This window comes from Berghia stephanieae, chromosome 11, assembly GCF_034508935.2.
Source record: "Berghia stephanieae isolate SIO BIC M18660-M18661 chromosome 11, UCSD_Bste_1.3, whole genome shotgun sequence".
NCBI lineage: Eukaryota > Metazoa > Mollusca > Gastropoda > Nudibranchia > Aeolidiidae > Berghia > Berghia stephanieae.
Window position 1 is genome coordinate 19,697,205 of NC_088370.1, and position 19,669 is coordinate 19,716,873.

General features: G+C 36.1%; 2 protein-coding genes across 2 annotated transcripts in view; both read right to left on the reverse strand.

Moving 5' to 3' along the window:
* LOC144956635 (uncharacterized) overlaps positions 1 to 1,064 on the reverse strand; it is a 7,899-nt gene extending 6,835 nt beyond the window's left edge. The window contains exon 1 of the mRNA XM_078887274.1: positions 107 to 1,064. Within this exon, the coding sequence (XP_078743400.1) occupies positions 107 to 662 (556 nt within the window). The 5' untranslated portion in view covers positions 663 to 1,064. The remainder of the gene's footprint in view (positions 1 to 106) is intronic.
* A 5,273-nt stretch (positions 1,065 to 6,337) lies between these two features.
* LOC144957326 (uncharacterized) lies at positions 6,338 to 12,459 on the reverse strand. The gene is made up of 3 exons (XM_078888465.1): positions 11,581 to 12,459; positions 9,221 to 9,347; positions 6,338 to 8,592 (listed from the first exon to the last, which is right to left on the reverse strand). The coding sequence occupies exons 1-3, from the start codon at positions 12,020 to 12,022 to the stop codon at positions 7,296 to 7,298; spliced, it is 1,866 nt and encodes a 621-aa protein (XP_078744591.1). The 5' UTR covers positions 12,023 to 12,459; the 3' UTR covers positions 6,338 to 7,295.
* Between the last annotated feature and the right edge of the window lie 7,210 nt (positions 12,460 to 19,669).

A 19,669-nucleotide genomic window follows, 5' to 3' on the forward strand; every position in this document is an offset into this window, starting at 1 on the left:
GAAGAAGAAGAAGAACAATAACATCATCAACAAAACAACAAGACAAATAACAACAACAACAACAGCATAAACACCAACAGCAATGTTGTAAAACCTCATCTCTTACCTGGAATGCATAAAACATTGGAAGTCAAATCAAATACAGCCAAGGCCATGATAAATATCGACGTGGGATTTTTCTTTTTCTTGGAATTGTAGACAAGGAGCACCAGAATATTCCCGAAAAATCCCACCACTGCTATAATTAAGAGGAGTATGATCCCCGGAATGTTCCACAAAATATCTTCATTCTGAAGTTGGTCTAAATATTCCTGAATTTCTTGTTTGGTCATGTTGACGTAATCGGCATTGTTGTCGTCATTGTGGTCAATAGTGGAAGTAATGTAAAGGTCAGAGGTCGCTGTGGTAATTATGTTAGCAAAACGGTCAGTTTCTGTAGTTCCAAACATCCCGGCGGTTGTGACCATTGCAAGATCTGAAATGGTACTAGCATTTGTTTGTGTTGTATCGTCTGAAGGAAACAACGATGACATAGCGTAGGTTGCCAAGGTTGAGGCGGTGACGTTTTCAACTGCATTCATTGGTAATGTAGATGTAGCAAAATTAACTAATAGATCACCAGTTTGGTTTTGAGGGTAACTGGTATAATTAGCAAAACTCATTTTCGGTTTCCACCAGCTGTCACTTCTCTGGTAATAACGGATCCTTAAACTTCTGACTTGTTATCTCCACTGGTCGTTTTAATTAAGAAACTCAAGCGAAAAAACTCCTTTTATGATATTGAATCAATAAGCTATTAAAATATTTTATTCAAGATGAGAACTGATTAAAGCAACAACACAGGTTTTATTATAAGATGAATTCACGTCAACAATGAATTTATAAAATTGTTACATCTGACCTTTCTCTTCCTTTGATCGATTAAATAAAGAATCTACTCTCAATTTTTGGACAGTCCTTTTTATAACATCGTGTCACTCAGAACTCGGGATGAGAAATACTTAAAACAATGAAGACTGAAAGTAATCATAAGATGTAAACACTACAATAATGAAAAGATTAACAAGAGTTTACATCGTTTCAAGATGTATTTGTACTTAAAGTGGGATGTCGCGTAATCAAAACAATTAATAATAATATTGTCCCTTGCAATTGAAATTATTTCGTGAAAATTTGTCTTCTTTAGCCAAACCCTTATGAATAATGATAATAACAATTCTTTTCTTCTCTTATAAAACATGCATTTATATTTTTGGCCAGAAACCTCATCTTCCAAATATCGATCGATTCAAATATTCCTCACCTTTGTAAAACCTCTCAAACCTGGGACGTCGCTAAGTCTCACGTTTGGAAGTTAATTTTTGCCAAGCTATGGTCATTTTAATAGAACGACATTTGAAGGACGAGATATCTGGCCAAAAATGTATATTTGTCTTCGATTGTTTTGTTTTTTTTTCCAGATGTAAAACTATCATACTTTAAAAAATACTCTTACTTATCACTTTGGCCAAAAAACTTTACATCAAATAACAATCAATTTAAATAAACACATCTTGTCAACAACTTTTCAATCTAAACCTTCAAACAAAGTATCGGACTGTGGACTTTATGGCAACTTGAGGGTCAGTTCGATTGGTCCATCTTTGAGTCAAACATTTTTGCCAAAATTCTTTTTAAAAAAAGCATTTTATCGAAATTTGTCAGCGTGCAACACATCCTTGTGTACATCTAATCTACTCCTTGGACTCGAGATATTGGGAAAAAAAGTCGTGTTTTACTCGGGAAAAAATACAACAAGGAAGAGAAAAATGTAATTTGTCGCCTCTAAGTGGTTGGTCGGGTTGTCCTTGACGCTGAAAATTGAATTTATATAAAAAAGGAAAGATATGTGGGATTTTGTACTTTGCAATAAAAGTGATAATAATTAAAATAATAATAATAATAATAATAATAATAATAATAATAATAATAATAATAATAATAATAATAATAATAATAATAATATAATAATAATAATAATAATAATAAAATAATATAATATAAATATAATAAGTAGTAGATAGTAGTATAGTATAGTAGTAGTAGTAGTATAAGTATATAGTATAGAGTATAGTAAGTATAGTAGTAGTATGTAGTAGTTAGAGTAGTATAGTAGTAGTAGTATAGTAGTAGTAGTAGTAGTAGTAGTATAGTAGTAGTAGTAGTAGTAGTAGTAGTATAGTAGTAAGTAGTAGTAGTAGTTAGTTAGTAGTATAGTATAGTATAGTAGTAGTAGTAGTAGTAGTAGTAGTAGTGTAGTAGTAGTTAGTAGTAGTAGTAGTAGTAGTATGTAGTAGTAGTAGTAGTAGTAGTAGTAGTAGTATAGTAGTAGTAGTAGTAGTATGTGTAGTAGTAGTAGTAGTAGTATAGTAGTTAGTAAGTAGTAGTAGTTAGTAGTAGTAGTAGTATAGTAGTAGTAGTAGTAGTAGTAGTAGTAGTAGTGTGTAGTAGTAGAAGTAGTGTAGTAGTAGTAGTAGTAGTAGTAGTAGTAGTAGTAGTAGTAGTAGTAGTAGTAGTAGTAGTAGTAGTAGTAGTAGTAGTAGTTAGTGGTAGTAGTAGAAGTAGTAGTAGTAGTAGTAGTAGTAGTAGTAGTAGTAGTAGTAGTAGTAGTAGTAGTAGTAGTAGTAGTAGTAGTAAGTAGTCTTCTTCTTCTTCTTACTATTATTATTATTATTATTATTATTATATTATTATTATTATTATTATTATTATTATTTATTATTATTATTATTATTATTATTATTATTATTATTATTATTATTCTCCCCCTCCTCCTCTTCGTCGTCACGAAGACAAAGACAAACATATCACATACTATTTAATGGATGATAATATATCATAAAGGCGTTCGTAACAATGATGAACTACAACTGCAAATATAATGACGATGAATAATATTACGATAGAATGAGCAATGGTTTATTGTACAAAAATTGCCATGTTTAACACAAGCTATGTACAACAGTTAACACACACACACACACACACACACACACACACACACAACAATTGACACATTCAATACGAAATATGTACAATTGAAACACTCAAAATAGATAGTTCGAAGATGACGTCACTCTGGTTTTTGTTATTGATTTTTGTCATCCGCGTTTATGATTAATGCTCACCGAACTGTATTGACCTGACTATAAACATTCATGGATATACACAGTTTTGTGTGTTGGTCCGTTATACTTCCGGAAGGGAATGTTATGAGCTTCTTAGCCAAGTGCTTACTATCAATGCACGCACGTACAACAATTATTACGTCCAGCAAATGTCAAGTACACTAAGTGACACTACAAGAGAGCAGCCGACACATTCAACGACTACTTACACAGTCTGCAACACACGCATGCAAATGAGTTGATTTTTACTCATTAATTTTATAATGCTCGGAATGGGAACGATCTATATTCAGGTTTTCGTCCAACCGAGTCATCGATCACATGATATGTTGCTGTCTAACGATTAGATATTTCTGAATAAATATAAACACGCTGCTTTGTTTTTGAAAGTTATAAACATACACATGTGTCAAGCTGAACAAAATGACCAATCGTGATGTTAGATATTTCAAAAACTGTGAACACTTTTCTCTTTGTGAGGCATTTTGAGCACACATTGCAATGTGACCAATGACCTCGAGCACATGGAAATGTAATATAGATAGAATGCGCTTGGCCAAGGAGTTCACAACATTGCCATCCGGAAGTATAACGGACCAACACACAAACTCTGTGTAACCATGAACTTTTATAGTCTGGTTAATACAGTTTAGTGAGAACAACTCACAAACGCGGATGGCAAAAACAATAACAAAGGCCTGAGTGACGTCATCTTCGAACTATCTATAGATCATGCCCATTGGTTATTCATCGAGTACTGTCAGACTGACAGGTTTGTTTGTTTGTTTGTTTGTTTGTTTTTAAGGGTTTTACGGCGCTTGCCACACATTCAGGTCATATCAGCGCCAGTAAAAAAGAAGAAAATGGGATAGTAAAAAGTTCTAGAATTATAATTAAAGCACCCAAGAAAAGGGAAGTCAAAAGGGGAATTTGTTCAAATAGAAAACAGATATAGACTCGATGAGCATACTATCAAAGTGCTTAGCTTGAGATCATCTAAACGTCTCATCCAGACACAAGCACAGATCCCCACTAAGAGGAATACTCTCAAATGTTTCAAATTCATAAATAATATGTAAACAAGACATAATACACTGCAGAACAGAGAGATGATTTACAAGGAAAAAAATATCATCTCCCAAAACTAACTATACATTTGACTGTTTCCCTCTCAGCGAGGGCCTGGACAGAACCAAGTAATCTCATTCCAAGACAAAGACAGAAAACTAGTTGTAAAACAGATATAAGGGGATAGAAGACAGTATCTCCCTTTGGACAACAAGGGTGAGTCCTGTTGTCATCACACGTTTGTAAAATTAAATGGATTATATCTATGCTCTTCCAAACATGGAATATCTATGCGACGACATCTGATCATGCGTAGCAAAAAGCCATAGAGAGAATATTTAATGAGATGTATCTTCATAAAGCTATTTAATTTTTAATGTTACTCATACGAAAATCCTAATCATGTGTCCTCATCTTAAACAATTGAATATATATAACAATACACTATTAAAATCTAAATAAGGTGTTAGTTTGTTGGGGGTTTTTTTAATAATTGAAAATGTAGTTATAGCAACACAAAAATCTAAATAAGGTGTGTGTTTTTTTTAAATAATTGAATATGTAGTTATAGCAACACAAAAATCTAAATAAGGTGTGTGTGTTTTTAAACAATTGAATATGTAGTTATAGCAGCACAAAAATCTTAATAAGGTGTGTGTGTTTTTAAACAATTGAATATGTAGTTATAGCAGCAAAAAAATCTAAATAAGGTGTGTGTGTTTTTAAACAATTGAATATGTAGTTATAGCAGCACAAAAATCTTAATAAGGTGTGTGTGTTTTTTAAACAATTGAATATGTATTTATAGCAACACAAAAATCTAAATAAGGTGTTTTTTTTTAACAATTAAATTTATAGTTATAACAACATAAAAATCTAAGTAAGGTGTGTGTGTTTTTTTTTACCAATTGAATATGTAGTTATAACAACAAAAAAGTCTAAATTAGTCGGATACTTTTTAAACAAATTAAATATATATCTAGCGTACCGACACAAGGATATCTCAATAAGGTTTTTCTATTTCAAACAATTGAATATATATTGTAGTCATGCCCATACCAAAAACTCTAAATAAGGCGATTTCATTTGAAACAATTAAATATACGGCTATAACAATGATTTTTAATAAAGTGTTTCCATTTGATGCAATTTAATATACAGTTTAGCCAATACCAAAACAATCTAAATGAGTTGTTTTAATTTAAAGCTAGTGAACTATTTCAATATGAAGATTTACATTCGATTTTTCTATTTAAGGCAAAAGAGAATAAAATCTATATAAATAGTACACTTCAATGAAATGTTTCTATTTGAATCACATGAATATATATATATATATATATAGATAGATAGATAGATAGATAGATAGATAGATAGATAGATAGATAGATAGATAGATAGATAGATAGATAGATAGATAGATATATCTACACTAATGCAAAAATCTAAATTAGATGTTTCTATTTGAATAACATGAATATATAACTACACTAATACAAAATCTAAATTAGATGTTTCTATTTCAATTAAAATAATGTATAGTTCCACTAAAACAAAAATTAAGTTAGATGTCACTATTTGGATCAAATGAATAGATGTTACTATTTGGGTCAAATGAATAGATTTTTCTATTTGGGTCAAATGAATAGATGTTACTATTTGGGTCAAATGAATGGATGTTACTATTTGAAGCAAATGAGGAGGTAATTTTCAAAACGTACTCGGTCGCATTTTCAGTCAGAGAAAAAACTGCAAATTCTGTTCATATAATTAGTGCTTTTTAAGAAGGAAATAATTTCTCTGGGGATGTAACCTGTCCAATATTTTGCTAGAAGTTTTTAACTCATTTTCTATCAGAATAATATGACTTAGCACGTTTTGAATTGTACTTCCTCAAATGAATCTAAAATTATACCGATACAAAAATAAAAAAAGAGATATTTCAATTTGAATCAGTTTAATATATAGTTATACAAAATCAAAAGAAATATTAATGAGTTATTTCTACTCGAATCATTTAGTTATATTGACTCTTTTCCTCACCAGCCAAATTCAGAATTGTCCCTGAAAGTTCCCACCCACCCACCCAACACAAAATTATATTTATCTTACTCAAACAGAAAAGCAACAAGTACATTCTATACATGTTACTGCTCAGCAAATTGAGCTCTACAACACAGTGTCCATTTCATAGTTATAACAAAACATTTTCTTTTATATTTGTGATACACAAAAGATATAAGAATGAGATAAATGTTGTTTGCATCGTAACGTTTGTGACAATTTTCCTGTGCATGGTAAGGAGAGGGTTAAAGAACTAACGATAGAATAAATCAAATAAATAAATAAGCATACAAATCTACATAGCGCAGTTTGATATAGTTACCATGCTCAAGACTAACTGTGCGTACTAAAGGTCTTATAATAAAACCTCTTTGGCAACAGGCCGGTACTCATTCAGAGCTGATTTGAGAGTCTATGTTAACTGACAGAAACGTTGCTGAAGACTAAAGCCCATTTTCTTAAATATCCGTCACCTCCGAAGTACTGGAGCATGTACTTCACATAAAAACAAGCCTAACCAATCAGGAAGAAATCACATCATAAGTACCGGTTAGGATACTCCTGTGAAACACCTTTGTAAATGATAGAAGTAAAAACTTTCTTGCCTCTAAAAACGCAAACACTCAGGCCGACATAACATTTCTGGACTTCTCGAAAGCTTTTGATTCTGGTTCAAAATCGAAATGTGTGGCATCGGCTTAATGTCATCATCAGTTCTGACTTCTTCCAAAATGTCACTTCCTAATAGTGCAGGAAGAGGTCCCATTCTATTGGGAAGTACCACAAGGCGCTGCCCTAGGGATTTTATATTTTTGGGTTTTTAATGGCTTTTACGGTAGTCTCTAACTGTTAAAATACCACACAAAAAACACGTTATTGATGCAAGTTAAAAGAGAGAGGAAAGATAAAAGCATAATAAAATAGTATGGGATATAAATCACTGATTTAGAGCAAGATCGCATACAGGAAGATGCGTGAAATCGAGTTTTTGTTCAACTAGAGAGCATAGGAGGCAACGTTCAAACAAGGGCAACCCTGACGAATACGATGAAACATTGCAACTGCATCTCTCCTGAATATTTCGTTACAGATACTGTATATGATAGCATTGACTGCAGTATTTATGTACGGCAAACGCCGGAGTAGCCGATACAGAATCAACTCTGTAGGACCCATTGCCTTGAACCTTGTTGGTTGAGATAATCGGTAAAAGTCAAAAATGAAGTAAGGGACATAGCTCAAACCAAAAACGGAAGTAATTGCAATCAACATTAAGGTTGTTTTGTTAATGATGTTACCGCGATGATTATTTTTAGAGGCATTGTCTTTTTTTCTCAAATATTTATCTGCTAATCCATGGGGCTTTTTCTTCAAGTTTTTTCGAAAGGTAATAGAAGTCCCTTTGTTAAAATTCCCTGCGTTTTCAGCGAGTATCCTCGACTCATTAATCGCATCTCCATCACTTTCAATACTATCGCTTGTTATATCTGAAGCTCCAGCTATTTCCTTCCCCTCCTCACCACCGCCGTTATCTTCAAGATCGTTTTTCGTCTCCACTGAACTTTCCAAAAATGACACAACAGCATTAGTGTTGTATAACAGCGTCTTACTGTCACTCTTGGCCGATATTACGTTCTCATCCTCGCTCATTTTCATATAATTCCTATCGGCGTCTTTGTCAATATCCAACTTTATTGCAGTTGTATCATTGTATGTCTTTATTGTCTCTTCCACGACAGTAATCTCACCCTTTTCAGAATCCCCTAACACATAGTTTTCTTCTAGCTTCGAAACGTCTTGCATCTTGGAGTCCAGAATGTGACATATCATTGCCTCTTCAGGATTCTTGACATCTTTTGTTAAAGCCACGGTACTGGACAAACCGCCTTCATCAATGTTGTCTAAAGTAACTTCCGTAGAGCTTAACGTCATAGAGTTTGCTACTGTTGAAGAGGGTGCTTTGTTGACAGTGAATTGCCTGTTGAATTTCTTGTGTCTGTGAGCTTGAATTCCGATGAAAGTATAGAGCACCACGAGGGAAACAAAACCAGCTAAGTATAAGAAAAAGATGAAAGCGCCGTTCACCATCGGCCATTTCGTATCAACGTAATCGTCATCAATACTGCAATCGTGTCCAACTATTCCGGATCGGGGAGTCGGTCTGGTGCGAGTTCCATTGAGTATCCCGTATGGTATCGATACTACCCATCCAAAGATGGCAATGCTTACACTCAGAATCTTGGCTTGACTTGTAGTTAACGTTCTACCGAATGGCCGACAGATTTTTCTGTATCTGTAAACGAAAATGGTTTTAAAAAGAAAACATTTTATTTCATCCTTCTTGTCAAAACAGTGTCATTTCTGGGAAATTCAGATGTCAAAAAAGGATGTAAAATATAAAATGGCCAGAACTGTAACACCTTAGGTTTTATTACATCAAGCAATTATATTCATTTTCCTCAATAACATGTCACTACTTAACCGAGGTTTTAATATGAATTCAATTATTAGCAACCAACCAACCCGATATCTAACAATTTTTGAATATTATGTGACCAAGTGCTAACTCAATTATGTCCTTACCTGGCGGTAAGCATCAACACAAACCTCTATAAAACAATCTACATTACATAACCGATGTTTTAAAGTTTCGACTCGATATATATTCAGATCCTAATAGTTATTCACATAGGTAGAGCAATATCCCCACAAGTAATGATATCAAGTCAAGTTGGGAGTTATTCTTTGCCTCTTCCACTCCCTTCCCAATATTATTGTTGTTATTATTGTTAATGTTATTATTGTCAATGTTATTATTATTATTATTATTATTATTATTATTATTATTATTATTATTATTATTATTATTATTATTATTATTATTATTATTATTATTATTATTATTATCATCATCCACATACCTGACAACGGCAAGGGCCAGGAGAAAATAAGCAGAGATGATAGTTGTGGACAGAGTTGCGTAAGTAAAAAATCTGCACTGAATGGAATTGGTGAAGGTCCACGACTTCAGGGTTTCGTTCACATCACCTGGAAACAAGAGAATATGGGATAAATTAATCATAAACATAAAAAGTAGCAACATATATTTGAGCAGCTTGACATACAGTTATGGACTGAAAGTGATCAATGGGTTATAGCCTATGAGATTAGCTGAAGAGTAGCGTCCCTTAATTGGACATCACCGGCGGAAAAGATATTAGACAGAGAACGTCAAGTTGGTTGTGCGCATGCGTCTCTCGTCCTCGCTTCCGGTGAAAGCGGCATGAGACACTTCACCGAAAGCGAGGACGAGAAAGACGCATGCCCAAAACCATTTTGACGTTCTCTCTGTAAGGTGACGTCCAATCAAGGGACGCTACTCTTCCGCTATCTCATTCCCTATACCCTTATCCAATGGGGCCATTGCGACCCGCCCTGATATGCATGAACTAAATTCCGGTCCAAACAGGTGTCCGAGTGGCTTGGGTCATCCAGGTCTACACTACTTTTCATGACCTTTATAGAAAATGCAAACCTTCTCCTCAGGGGCGTGGCTGTATTGGTTGATTTGGTGCCTGGCACCGCATCCATCTTTTAAAAATGGATTGCAGCATTAAATAAAAACCCCAAAAAACTGAGAACTGGTATATATACAGTTTCTTACTAATTTGTTTAAGTCTTTCCTTAATTTTTTTTCTTTTTATTGTATTTTCAAATATAGCATGTTTTTAGTCATTTTCTTCTGATTCTGGCACCACCTTATACTGTAAGCATGTCACGCCACTGCTTCTCCTGGGTCTCACACTACAATTTTATGGCGATCTATCCAGGACACAAACTCATCACGGCAATCGAATACGGTCGCGAACCCGCCCGGAAGCTTCGTCAGAGCGCACTATTCAACTAGGTACCTGCGATTTTGGGTGCTTGAACACAACGGGTATATGTTGGACAGGTGGCGACCCCCCCCCCCCCCCCCCCCCCCCAGTGATGAAATGAGCGTGCTGTGAGGCAGATTCTCGACAAAAGCCGATTGGCTGCCACACAATGTCTCTTGCTGGTGGAAAAGCCTGGCAACTTCTCCCCCAGTTTCGAGGCGTTCCCCTTCAAACCGACTTCCAACTCGTATATGCAGCTCTGTCCAAAGTCATGGAAGCTACGAACAAGATTTGCCGGGACTTATTTCTGCTCGATACAGGGTCATCGAGGCGCAATCTTTCTGATTCCAGATCCCATGCTATTCGGTTGTCCATGGGGGTAGGGACACTTCGAGGCTCAAAGAATGTGTTTGCTTTTATGATAAGGTGCATACGAAGGCATGCGTCATTGAAAGTGTGACGGATAGCAATGGGGTGATCAGAATTTTCGTGGTGATGAGCCAGTTTGTATTTGCACAACATCCAATCCAATATCCAATATCTTAAGATGCACGAGAATTCCTGTCCATTGTGCAAATGTTATTTACAGTTCCAAATTGTGTACATTAAATCCACGTAAACCATTAACAAAACAGTAAAAGTGTCTGTCTAAAGGACTGGGGGATAAGCTGTTTATCGACCGTCTTTGGCAATTTGTTCCAATCATCAATGGATCGAGGAAAGAAGCTGAACTTATCCTTGTCTGTGGTTTTGTAAATTTTCTGCTGCGGTTGTTTCTTGTTGAGTGTGTGTTTTGTTGTGGCCTGAGGCAAGATGTGCTGTGTCCGTTTACGATTTTTGTCATCTGTATAAGTCTTGCTTCTTCTTTTTTTTCTTGTAGCTGATCTAGTGCATTTGACACGCAACCTTCCTCTCTCGACCTGCAACCTGTAGTAAAACGAGCTGATCTTCTTTGACCTTTTTCTATTTCGGTAATGTAAGTTTTCGTATGTGGTATGTGCATATTGTAAATTCGGTCTTACAAGGGAAGTGTATGGGTGCGATTTTATATACTATTGTAAGCATTGGTGGAGATTGCGTGTAAGGAGGAGGAGGAGGAGGAGGAGGAGGAGGAGGAGGAGGAGGAGGAGGAGGAGGAGGAGAATTAGAAGGAAGAAGAAGAAGAAGAAGAAGAAGAAGAAGATGATGATGATGATGATGATGATGATGATGATGATGATGATGATGATGATGATGATGATGATGATGATGATGATGATGAAAAGGAATAGGAAGCACAACAAGAACAACAAGAACAAATAAGAATGACAACATCGTCAAGAGAACAAAACAACAACAACAAGAACAACAGCATAAGGACCAACAGCAATATTGTATAATCTCATCGTATACGTATCTCCTACCTGGAATGCATAAAACATTGGAAAACAAATCGAATGCAGCTAAGGCCATGATTAATATCGACGTGGGGTTTTTCTTTTTCTTGGAATTGTAGACCATGAGCACCAGAATATTCCCGAAAAATCCCACCACTGCTACAATTACTAAGAATATGATCGCCGGAATGTACAGTAGAATTTCACCATTCTCGAGTTTCTCTAAATATTCCTGAATCTCTTGTTTGGTCATGTTGACGTAATGGGCATTGTTGTCGTCATTGTGGTCAATAGTGGAAGTAATGTAAAGGTCAGAGGTCGCTGTGGTAATTATGTTAGCAAAACGGTCAGTTTCTGTAGTTCCAAACATCCCGGCGGTTGTGACCATTGCAAGATCTGAAATGGTACTAGCATTTGTTTGTGTTGTATCGTCTGGAGTAAAGAACGATGACATTTCATAGCTTCCCATGGTGGAGATGATGACGCTTCTAATTGAATTAATTGGTAATGAAGATATAGCAATAGTAACTTACTAAATCACCAGTTTGGTTTTGAGGGTAACTGGAGTTTTTAGCAAGACTCATTCCACAAGCTGTCACTTCTCTGGTACTAAAGGATCATTAAATTTCTGACTTATCTTCCTCTGGTCTTTTTAAAAGAGAAACCAAAAATAAACTCCTTTTATGATGTTGAATCAATAATCTTAATTATTCTATTCAAGTTCGAGGTTATTAAAGAAACAACACAAATCGTATCATAAGACGAATCCACTTCAATAAAGAATAGATAACATCGCAACGTATGAACCTTTTCATTCTCTGGTCGTTTTAATAAAGAAACTCAATTTTTGTAATGCCCTTTTATGACATTGTGTCACTCAAGAACTCAAGATCCGAAGTGAGTAAAACAAATGCAGATTATATAATAAGATGTACAATCTACAACATACAATGAAGAGATAGATAGGGTTTACAACGGGCCGGGACGTATCCGTGCTATAAGTGGTAGATCGTGCAATTCAAACAATTAACAATTGCATTTACAATAGTGGTAGCCCACCCCATTCGTATGAATAATGATAAGAACAATGGTTTCGCCCTCTGATAAAACACGTATTTGCAATCTTGGCCAGAAATCTGTGCGGCTATGTGGTCTAGCGGTATGACACTCGCTTTCGGATCGGAAGGTTGTGGGTTCGAGCCTCGCGTTCGGCGCATAGTTGAGTCCTTGGAGAAGGCTCTTTACTCACATTCTCTCACCGGACTCAGGTGTAAAACGAGTACCTGGCCGTTAGCAGCGTTGTCTTTGTCCAAACAAAAATTTGTAATATCGCCTAACAGGCGTCATGTCCCGTTCTAAATGTTATGTGTTGCTGTTGGCCAGGTACTCCTTGTAAAGCGCTTTGAGCACGTTTAGTGGATATTGCGCTATATAAAAGCTCAAGTTTAAAGTTTAAATCTCATCCTCCACACATCGATCGATTCAAATATACCTCATCTTTGGAAAAGCTCTCAAACCTGGGATGTCACTAAGTTTCCGGATTTGGAAATTAAGTTTTGCCAAGATAAGGGTAATTTTAATCGATTGATATTTGAAGGACGAAGTTTCTGGACAAAATTCTAAATACGTGTTTGTTTTGTTTTTTGTTTTGTTTTTCAGAGAATGGAAGAGCTGCCATCCTTTAACAAAATACACTTATTTTTAACCATGGCCAGAAAACTTGACATCAAATATGAATCGATTAATAATATAAACCCAAGCTTGTCAAAACGTTTGAAATCTAAAAATTCAAACCAAGTATCGGATTGGAGACTGTATGGCAACCTGGGGGGTCACTTGGATCGATGTTCTTTGGGTCAAACATTCTGACCAAAATTCTTTAACCCTTTCCTTACCAGCCATTTTCAGAATTTTCCCCAAACTGTCACACCACCCAACACAAAAATTTAATTGACTTACTCAAACAGAAAGGCAACAAATATATTCTATGCATAATATAGGTAAGGAAAAATGAACTCTACAACACAGTGTCACGTTTTTTATAGCTATAATTAAACATTTTTCTTTAAATTGTGTGATTTACAAAATAAATCAGAATGATAATCGTGCTCGTTGGATCGTAACGAATGTGACGATTTGCCTATGGTTGGTAAGGAGAGGGTTAAAATGCATTTTATCGAAATACGTCAGGATATAAGGCATTGTGATAATTCAGTACATCTAATATACTTTCTGGAAACGAGAAACTAAAAAGAGCAGTGCTTTACTCAAAAACAAAAAAGTTTTTAGAATATGAGGGACAAAACAGGGGCAGAGTGGCTCAGCGGTACGGTCTGTCTGTTTTAATTCCAGATTTAATTTTTGGTGCCAGGTTCACCTTTACCTTACTTACCCGGGTTCCATCTCTTTCCAGAGGTCGGATGTCATGGCCTTCCATCCATCACGGTCCATTGCAGCCTCGTTACAGTCTGCCATGCGCCGTCCTGTAGCTTCCTTGATGCCATCTGTCCAGGATTTCCTTTGTCTTCCTGAGACTATCATGTCTTCGTATATGTCCAAAATATGACAGCTTTTTGTGCTTCACAGTCAAAAGAAGTTCTTTTTGTTTTTGGCCCATTAGGTCGAGGACTTCGATGTTTGTTTTTCTTGCTGTCCAAGGTATTTTCAGCATTCTCCTGTACGTCCACATCTCAAAAGCTTCAATACGTTGTTCTGTCTGTGCGGTTAGTGTCCACGTTTCACAACCATATAAGAAAATGGACCACACATAGCATTTGGTCCATCTCATCCGTGTTCTGATGGAGATATTTGTGTTGGTGAGGATTGGCTTTAGTTTCATGAACGTATTTTTGGCCAGCATTATTCGTCTCCTGATCTCTTTGCCAGACTTTGCATCGGATGTTACCAACTGCCCCAAGCACGTGAACTCCTTTACTTGTTCCACTGGACACTCTTCTATTTCTATATCTATGTCTATGGGCTCTTTCTTTTTTGTTATCACCATTGTTTTTGTCTTCTTCGCATTCATGAACAGCCCCTTTTCTTTACTCACTTCGTTCATTTTTGAAAGTAGCTTCTGTAGGTCTTCCTTACTTTCCGCCAACAGGACAGTATCGTCAGCGTAACGTAAATTGTTGATGTTGTGGCCACCAACCTTCAACCGTTGTGCTGTTTCTACTTGCCGAAAAATAGACTCTGTGTATAAATAAAACAAGCAAGGAGACATAACACATCCTTGGCGCACTCCTTTCTTGATTTCAATTGCATCTGTTGTATCTGCCTGCATTTTTATCTGAGTCTTTTGCTGCCAGTACAGATTAGCGATTAGAGCCACATCATTCTCTTCCACACCTATTGCCACAAGGTCCTGGATAAGTTTCTGATGACTAACAGAATCAAATGCCTTTGAGTAGTCGATAAAACAGGCATATATGTCTTTTTGGACCTCTAAGTATTTTTCTGACAGGATTTTAAAGTCGAAAATTGCCTCCCTGGTGCCACTGTTCTCTTTGAATCCAGTTTGCTGTTCTGAAATCTCACGTTCTACTTTTGACAAGATTCTTTTCAGGATTATTGTCAGGAGGAGTTTCAGTAGATGGCACATAAGACTGATTGTTCTGTAGTCCGAACACTCAATTGCACCCGCTTTCTTGGGTAGCAGTATGAAGATAGAAGTGCGAAGGTCTTCTGGGATGTGCGTTGACTCGTATATTTCATACATAAGGTCCGTTATAACATCAACACCAGTGCTTGCAGCATTTCTGTTGACACCCAATCTATTCCATTGGCCTTCCCTGTTTTCATGCAGTATAGGGCTTTCTCTACTTCTGATCTTAGGATTGTGGGTCCCCGTAGAAAGGACTGTATATGGTTGTCACCTCTGTCCGCATTGAATAGCTCCTCCACGCATTCTTTCCATCTATTGGCGATTTCTTCCACCTCAAAGAGGAGTCTACCTGATTTATCTTTGATGCAACCGCCAGATTGAGAGTTTTTATATGTGAATTTCTTGATTTCAGCAAACATTGGTCCAGGGTTTCTCTCTTGTGATAGCTTCTCAATACGGTGGCACTTTTCATCATGTTCACCTTTACTAATACCATAATTTGGAACAAGCCCTGGAGGATGGGTTTTGTTTCAATAATCTTTTTATCACGGTAGCACGGGGTCCCTACTAGTGCCGCGCTGAGGACCGGTCCCAAGAACCGGTCCCACGGTTCATTAGCTGGGACCGAAGGACCGGTCCCAACTTGAAAAACCGTTGGCGGTTCACTTCTTATCTTTCTATTTGAACGGTCTAGTTTCTTTACTGTCTTTTCTCGGTCATTTTCTCGCCTAACCACCCATCCCACTTAATTAATCGCACCAACCCCCTCTTGCACATGCGCCCTCTTGTGTGTGTGGTGGGGTAAGAGGGGCCGCGAGACGCCTTGGACGATTCCATTACTCGGGGTAAATTTCCTAATTTACTACACACTAATGATCGCAATGACAATGATCTATTTTGACAACATCACCCCTCTTCTCTTATGGGTTATTCTTTGAAATGAATGTGACTACTATAAGATGTGTGTTTGTGTGTATGTGTGTGTTCGTGTGTGTGTTTCAAACCTAGCTGGTCCGATTTTTTTCTTTTGGCTATCTGTTGTCACTACTCCTTTCTATCGCATTGTTGTCATTTGATGATACAATAATATTTTTATTTCGTTTGGTGTTTTAACTAATCAAATGATACAGGTTTCACATACTATAGCTTTCTTAAAAAAATAACAATTATAACGTCTGTATTTTTAAAAACCACAATTAGATTATTTGGGGGGCCCGATAGCTCAGTTGATAGAGCACTCTCTTTACACGCAAGGGGCCAGAGATTGATCCCGGGTGCAGTCGAGCTTTTTTTTCTTCTGATCTCTGTCTATTCAGCAGTGAATGGGTAGCTGGGCTTGTTATATCTGGCGAAAAGTACTTTGGGATAGACAGCGTCCTAACCAAAGATAGAATTTTTTTATTATTAAAAAAGAAACAAAAAACGTTAGCTTTTATATAGCGCAATATCCACTAAATGTGCTCAAAGCGCTTTACAACGGGTCCCTGACTAATAGCAACACGTAACATGTAGAACGAGACATGACGCCTGTTAGGCGATGTTACAATTTTTTTCCGACAGAGACAACAATGTTGACGACCAGGTACTTATTTTACACCTGAGTACGGTGATAGGATGTGAGTAAAAAGTCTTTCAAGGACTAAACTAGGCGCCGAGCGAGGCTCGAACCCAGGACCTTCCGATCCGAAAGCGAGTGTCATACCACAAGACCACATAGCCGCACGAAAAGAGAAAAAAGGAATGGATACAACAACAACAACCCCCCCCCCCCCAAAAAAAAAATAATTTAAAAAATCAAAACAAACTCTTCCCACTTCCTATACTTTTGGTCCAGCATGTCACAGACACAAAATATTAACAATCCCTTTTCCTTTCACTCCCTAACATTGACCCAACCCGCTCCATCAATCTTCGCATACACACACACACACACAAACACATGCTTAATGGATAGTGTTATAGCACTATTTTCATGTTTTGAGGCAACACGCCTTCTCCGCTCTCACTTACACTTAGCGGTTCGACAGCCATCTACTGCATCTACTCCTATCGTATGGCGGTCCCAAGGACGCCTTGTGATTGGCCAATGTCGAAAAAGAACCGGTTCATTGACGGTCCCATGATCCTTGTGAATGGTCAATGTCGAAAAAGAACCGGTTCGAACCGGTCCTTGCGGTTCACATTTCCCAGGGACCGTAGAACCGGCGGTCCTAAACATTCTTGGGACCGCTCCGCACTAGTCCCTACCATACTGCAACACTTAATACGTAAGACTATACATGACGCCTGCAAGGCGATATTACAATTTTTTACAGAGACAACGCTGTTAACGGTCAAGTACTCATTTTACACCTGAGTTTGGTAACAGAATGTATAAAGAACATTTTCAAAGGACTCAACTATGCGCCCCTCAGAGCGGGGCTTGAACCTGGACCTTCCTGAACCATTGTCATACCACAAGACCACATAGCCACACAGGCATCAAATGTCAGTTTTCTATCAATTCTGTTAATGTTACTCTTACTTTATGTACTAACTTGTCGTAGTGGGTTTGAGGTCTTGTCGTATGACACTCCATTTGCCTACTGTAGACCCTAGATGCAGTCGAGCCCCATCATGCCCCGATGCTTATGACATAGGCTGACGAAGATCAGTTCAATCCTTTGGAATTAATGATGTCAAACACTAACTTGACAAGGAATTCGTTATTTTTAATTATTTTTCCTCAGTAATTGATTATGCCAAACACTTGATAAAGAATCATTATCTTTAATTATTTATCCTTAGTAATTGATTATGCCAAACACTTGATAAAGAATCATTATCTTTAATTATTTATCCTTAGTAATTGATCATGCCAAACACTTGATAAAGAATCATTATCTTTAATTATTTATCCTTAGTAATTGATTGTGCCAAACACTTGATAAAGAATCATATCTTTAATTATTTATCCTTAGTAATTGATCATGCCAAACACTTGATAAAGAATCATTATCTTTAATTATTTATCCTTAGTAATTGATCATGCCAAACACTTGATAAAGAATCATTATCTTTAATTATTTATCCTTAGTAATTGATTGTGCCAAACACTTGATAAAGAATCATTATCTTTAATTATTTATCCTTAGTAATTGATCATGCCAAACACTTGATAAAGAATCATTATCTTTAATTATTTATCCTTAGTAATTGATCATGGCCAAACACTTGATAAAGAATCATTATCTTTAATTATTTATCCTTAGTAATTGATCATGCCAAACACTTGATAAAGAATCATTATCTTTAATTATTTATCCTTAGTAATTGATTGTGCCAAACACTTGATAAAGAATCATTATCTTTAATTATTTATCCTTAGTAATTGATTATGCCAACCACTTGATAAAGAATCATTATCTTTAATTATCTATCATTAGTACTTGATCATGCCGAACACTTGAAAAAGAATCATTATCTTTAATTATTTATCCTTAGTAATAGATTATGCCAAACATTTGATAAAGAATCATTATCTTTAATTATTAATCCTTAGTAATTGATCATGCCGAACACTTGATAAAGAATCATTATCTTTAATTATTTATCCTTAGTAATTGATCATGCCAAACATTTGATAAAGAATCATTATCTTTAATTATTTATCCTTAGTAATAGATTATGCCAAACATTTGATAAAGAATCATTATCTTTAATTATTAATCCTTAGTAATTGATCATGCCGAACACTTGATAAAGAATCATTATCTTTAATTATTTATCCTTAGTAATTGATCATGCCAAACACTTGATAAAGAATCATTATCTTTAATTATTTATCCTTAGTAATTGATCATGCCAAACACTTGATAAAGAATCATTATCTTTAATTATTTATCTTTAGTAATTGATTATGCCAACCACTTGACAAGGAATCATCATTTTTCTGTTGGAATTGATGATGTCAATCAAACACTTGACAAGGAATCAATATCCTTCTCATTTATGATAAGGTAGACGGAAGCTACTGACACCACAGAGATTAAACATCCTCAACATACATTACGAAAGCACATTCACAAAAGAAAACACGACGTTGCCTACTATAGATAGTATGCGCTTGGCTAAGAAGCTCACAACATTGCCATCCGGAAGTATAACGGATCAACACACAAAACTGTGTGTATCCATGAACGTTTATAATCGGGTTAATACAGTTCAGTGAGCATTACTCATAAACGCGGATGGCAAAAAACAACAACAAAGACCTGAGTGACGTCATCTTCGTTCTATCTATAAAAGGAATCAGCATTCCTCCAAAACACTCACTTGCTATACCCACCACATAAATCGCACCTATACATAAAACTGTGAGTAACCTAAAACGTTTATAGTCTGTTTGAGAGAGTCTATTGAAAATTAATCACTCAACTGGACGTCTAAAAACAATAACAAAAACAAGAAAGTTACAGACTTCATTCATTCTAATGTTTGTCAACAACCAGTTTGTTTATCCCAACGGGT

Bases quoted from the DNA above. Each gene is read 5' to 3' on its own strand.
- LOC144957326 (XM_078888465.1), bottom strand. From the start codon at position 12,022: ATGGGAAGCTATGAAATGTCATCGTTCTTTACTCCAGACGATACAACA. The intron at 9,348-11,580 runs GTAGGAGATACG...TCTTGTTTCCAG, and splicing joins CAATGTTTTATGCATTCCAG to GTGATGTGAACGAAACCCTG. The intron at 8,593-9,220 runs GTATGTGGATGA...TTTCGTTTACAG, and splicing joins CTGGCCCTTGCCGTTGTCAG to ATACAGAAAAATCTGTCGGC.